The sequence below is a fragment of the Halyomorpha halys genome, unplaced genomic scaffold (assembly GCF_000696795.3).
Source record: "Halyomorpha halys isolate HHAL.00 unplaced genomic scaffold, Hhal_1.1 Scaffold556.1, whole genome shotgun sequence".
Classification (NCBI taxonomy): Eukaryota; Metazoa; Arthropoda; class Insecta; order Hemiptera; family Pentatomidae; genus Halyomorpha; species Halyomorpha halys.
In genome coordinates this window covers 252,800-257,726 of record NW_027105572.1, presented here as the reverse complement: position 1 = coordinate 257,726, position 4,927 = coordinate 252,800, and the positions used below count along the sequence as shown (strand labels likewise).

The window sequence follows — 4,927 nt, the reverse complement described above, 5'->3', positions numbered from 1 at the left end:
AAAAAAAAAAAAAAAAAAAAAAAAAAAAAAAAAAAAAACCTTGGTTTAACTGAAAACAAATATTTGTTCAAACCTGGAGGTTACACTGACTTTCTTATTTGGTGGTTGATATGAGTTACCCAACAATTATGTAAATAAGTGCTTTTGAATCTACCTTTTTGCTGTTAATTCAAATTTTTTTATTTCTCTATTTATGTTTTATAAATATTTTAGGTTATTGTTTCTCAGCTTCATTGCCTCCTTTGTTGACATCTGCTGCGATTAAGGCTCTGGATATTCTTGAAAACAGTCCTCAAATAGTTATTGAATTGCAGAATGTTTGCTGTACTTTTCATCAATATTTATTGAACAGCAATATTCTTATGAACTTTTTTACCTTAATTGGTGATGACATTAGTCCAATCAAACATCTTGTACTAAGAAATGACAGAAATAATTTCCAAGATTTAGGGTTGGTTGTATCTAAGGTAAAAATTTATGATTTTATTTTAATTTTATATTTGTGTGTGTGTGTTTGATCTGATAACTTATACAAGTACTTTATTTATTTTATTTAGCCCTTTCTTTATTTTGTTGCCTTATAGCTGCACAGGTTTTGGCAGGACTAGTCATAGTATCTATTATGATATCTCTACCAATTAATATTTATGAGACCATAAAGCCGAGTCAAGAAGATCGTTTTCATCTTCCCTCTATTGGGAAGTGCAATAGTTGAAGTGCTATGGTCCCACTACCACCTTTACTCATATAAGCATGCATTGAAGTACAGTTAGTTTGCTTCTTTCATGAGGAGGGGAAAGTCATTCTCAGTAGGCATGTCAAGAGCAAAAATTTGATTTGATAATTGATAATTTTGGCTCATCTTTATGTTTTTTTGTGTACTTGCCATAAAAATCACTTACAAACATATGTGTTGAGAAATTTTAAAATAAGAAGTAGAAAGTAAGAAAATAAACAGGAAATAAAATTAACAACAAAATTGCTGTCAAATCCTATTTGAAACCATTATTACTCATGTATACAAAGACAATTCTAATTCAAAGCTCATCTTTATGATGACAACAAAATATACATTTTCTAGATTTTGAAACAATAAAATGTCACTCAAATATATTTAAAGTATCAATAATATATTTATTGTATTTCAAATTCTTATTGACTTAGTAGAGTCTGATTTGTGCCTTTTGGTATATTTAGACGTCTTTTTTTGTTGCATAAAATGATGAACAGAATACTTCACCTTTGTTTAGGATCTACTGAAGTTGCTTCAATTTTCCCCATCTTTTCAGATTCTGTATAAATTTTCAGTAACTTTGTATAAATTTTCAATATTAGCAACATCATCAATGGATTCCTGAGCTTGATTAGTTACATTTGAATTTCTTACTGTATCTTTCTTATCATCTTTAATTTTTGCTGCAGAAAGAGAATTCTACCCAATAATCTGTTTAACTTAAATTAGGTCAGGAAACTGTTGAAATATAGCTTGTTTATCTGGTTAATGTTCATTTATTGGCCAGCGATTTCCAGTTTTCAGTTTCAAGAGTTGAGCTTAGAATGCAGATTCATATTGTAGGTAGACTTCATACAGAACTGCAGATTTCTTAGGCTGTTTATTCCTCTTCTCCACAGGGGATGCTCAAAGAGAACTATAAGCCTATAAGAGAACTTAGCTCAATTTAAAATTGGAGTTGCTGCTATTGCAGGCCTTTTAGTTCCACATAGTATCAGGCCACCACTCACACAACTTGCTGATGTTGAAGGCTGGTGGTCAAACCTCCTCGAAAGTAGTTAGTTCTCAATCTGATTTCATCTGAGGTAATTCTTCAGTTGTGCGGCTTTATATTTATGGGTAGTGTGTTTTTTATACAAGTTTTACCTCTGAGTGTTTACCTTTTAATGTCCATAGTATCAGTGTACCTGAATTAGTAGGCTGTCATATGAAAATTTACAGATGATAGGCAGGGATACAGTCATCATAACCCCTTATAAATATTTTTTAGTTATTATTATATTATATTTTTTGTACAAGACTTTTAATTTCACTTACCTATATATTTCTTTAATGTTTTATCATTGATTTTTTTCCAGTGTGAGCACATGAATTTAGCCATCACTGAAATGGCTTATCTGGATGCTGAAAAGAAAAAACCTTTGCCTAGTATTAAATTGGCTGTCAGCAGGTTATTTACGAATGATGACTTGATTAGAGTCATCAATATATTAGAGAAGTCTGTGTCCTGATGAACAATGCTTAGATGTTTTGCAAAAATTGATTAAATCCAAAGAGAGACATTCCATAATAAATATTCTTGATGTTTTTATTGCTATTTTGTGTTTTCAACCTATTAGTTAAAATTCAAACATTTGACATAATTAATTTCTCTGAATAAGAGTCCATGCCACCATTTCAAAGCATTATTTTCATCTTTTGAAATGTTAATGTCTTATTCTTATAAATTATCTTGAATTAAGAGGAATTATAGCCAACTATGTGCATCTATAATCTTTGAAAGATGGATCTTAAATTTTCTAAACTGTAAATAAAATTCCACTGAAGCATTGCAATGGGTCTTGGAAGGTGATTTAACTTTTCAATGATATTTAATTTATTTTAAATTGTTAATATATAATTTTTATTTCAATGTGTGCTCATTTAATTTTGTTAATCAATATATTTTCAGTATGATTTGGTTAATTTACTATCACAAGCATTGGAAGATGTAAGTTGAAAAAATGATATTGTAACATACTGGTCCCTTCTTCCCCAAGGCTCTGGACTGCTTCTCGGATGGATGTAGGTTATTTTATTCTATCCACCTCTATACTTGGATCATCATCACGGCAATCCTTCTTTTTTGTTGGTTTCCTTTGCCAGTTGCACCTTCAGTATGGAGTCCAGGAAGGTCGTCCTCCAATGCACCACATCGGCACTATGACTGTCCTTGTTTCCCCCTTTCGCGAAATGTGTAAAATATGTACTCCAAATTCCATCTGCCACCTTTATAAGCTTTTTTCAATCTTTCTTTTACCATTGGCCAGGGTGTTTCCTCGTTGGCCTTGATGTGATTCAGAATAGTCCTTTTAATCCTGCATATCAGGGTAGCTTTCAAATATATGGCATCATTTCGGTCCAACAGGTTCTCCGATACTTCCATTCTCCCCATGAAGGAGTCACCACCCTTGAGGAAGTGGTTGAGCACGCTGATCTCATCTGAGAAGCATTCTTGGTCCGAGATGGCGATCACAAGAGCTTGCTATGTGGCTGTCCTCACTTTCAACTTAGCGAGCACATTGGCATGCTTCGCTGCAAACATAGTTTCTGGTAGTGGAGGCAATACTGGAGCCACAGAGGGTGCGGGGGCCTAAAGAGCCGCTGGATTATTTGGAGGAAAGTTCAGGATTGACCCTCTTAATAGTGGTTGCTGTTCACCATTGACCATTTTGAATTAAATTTTTTTGCGGAAGGTTAAAAAAAAATGAAAAAGAACAGGAAATAGTTTCAGCATAAAATAACTTCACCAAAACAAAGAAAAAATTTTGTTGGAGAAACCAAAAAAAAAAAATGGCCAGCACACAGAGTTTCTCCCGGGTTTCAGCACCACTTACATTTAGTCTGGTAAAAATACAAAAAATAAAAAAAAGACCCAGAAATAATGCATGAACTTGTAAAAATGATACTGATTTATTTCTCCCACTAATCTTCCTTATTACAATTTCAGTTGTTCGTTTTTGAGGGGAGTAGGATTAGAATTGATACTATAACTTCCCCTACCTGTTTATGAACAGTCCTCATAAACTCTGAAAAATGATTTACATAACATTAAAATATAAAATTACAAAAACAAAGACCTGAAAAAGAAAAAAAAATTCAAGATAAAGAACAAAAATATATAATTCACATTCTGAAAAAAAATAACAACATTGGTACTCTCTGAAACTATATACAAACATTACAGTTATTCTCTAAACAAAAAATAAATAAAACTATACTTTCACATAGTAATAACACCTACTTTTTTTTAACATACTCCGGCTCCCTGCACATATAAACTAAAACAAAACAAAAACTTTACATGTGTGCGCTGAGATAAGGACACTCAGTATTCTACACGTTCCCGATATTGGGAACTTCAGTTGTTCTATGTGGACTGTTCTCCTCTTTTTGGGTTCATTCACACTATTGTAACCACATTGTATGTATGTATGTGTGTGTGTGTTTTTTTTGGTTTTTTTTTACGAGGGTCGGTGGAAATCTTCAAAAGACACGGATAGGCCCGTACCTATCCCTGTGTGGGATTTTTACCCACTAAAACCACCGCCCTACACCTGTTCATTCCTCTCCACGGGACCGCCGCTAGGCATTACTTCATGGAGGGAAATGGCTGAGTGCCGCCTTGCATTCTTCGCATGGTTTTCACGTTTTCATGCTAGTTACGTCTTCTAGCCCTCTCTTCCTCTCTCAACCTCTTGAGAACGACTACCACAGTACCAGAGTACCACAGATTCATCACGAATCTCTTCACTGCATTCCAATGCTGGTCTGAGAGGAGAATATAGCTCACCACGTTTTCTGGAGTGATGCGTCCTCCACACTCTCTCTCCAATTCGCTTCTTTCTACTGCAAAGCGAGTGCAAGTGAAAAGCACGTGCTCCGCGGTTTCCTCGACAGTCTGGCATCCAGGGCATTCTGCGGTGTTGTCCAGTTTGAAGCGGTACTGGTAGGCTCTGAAGCATCTATGTCCGGTCATCAATTGGGTTATGTAAAAATCCACCTCACCATGCTGGCGACCATACCACTTGCCCACATCGGGTATTAACCTGTGAGTCCACCTCCCGGAATCTGCAGCCATCCAACGCTGCTGCCACTGGTCGATGGTTATTTTTCGTTCTTCTTCTCTGGATAAGTGCAAGCGTCGTCCATAGT

General features: G+C 34.8%; 1 protein-coding gene across 1 annotated transcript in view; it reads left to right on the top strand.

The window, feature by feature from the left end:
* Spt-I (serine palmitoyltransferase subunit I) overlaps nt 1-2,324 on the top strand; it is a 23,595-nt gene extending 21,271 nt beyond the window's left edge. Inside the window, exons 9-10 of the mRNA XM_067052127.1 lie at nt 214-467; nt 2,092-2,324. Of these exons, the coding sequence (XP_066908228.1) occupies nt 214-467; nt 2,092-2,244 (407 nt within the window). The 3' untranslated portion in view covers nt 2,245-2,324. The remainder of the gene's footprint in view (nt 1-213; nt 468-2,091) is intronic.
* The last annotated feature ends 2,603 nt before the right edge of the window (nt 2,325-4,927 follow it).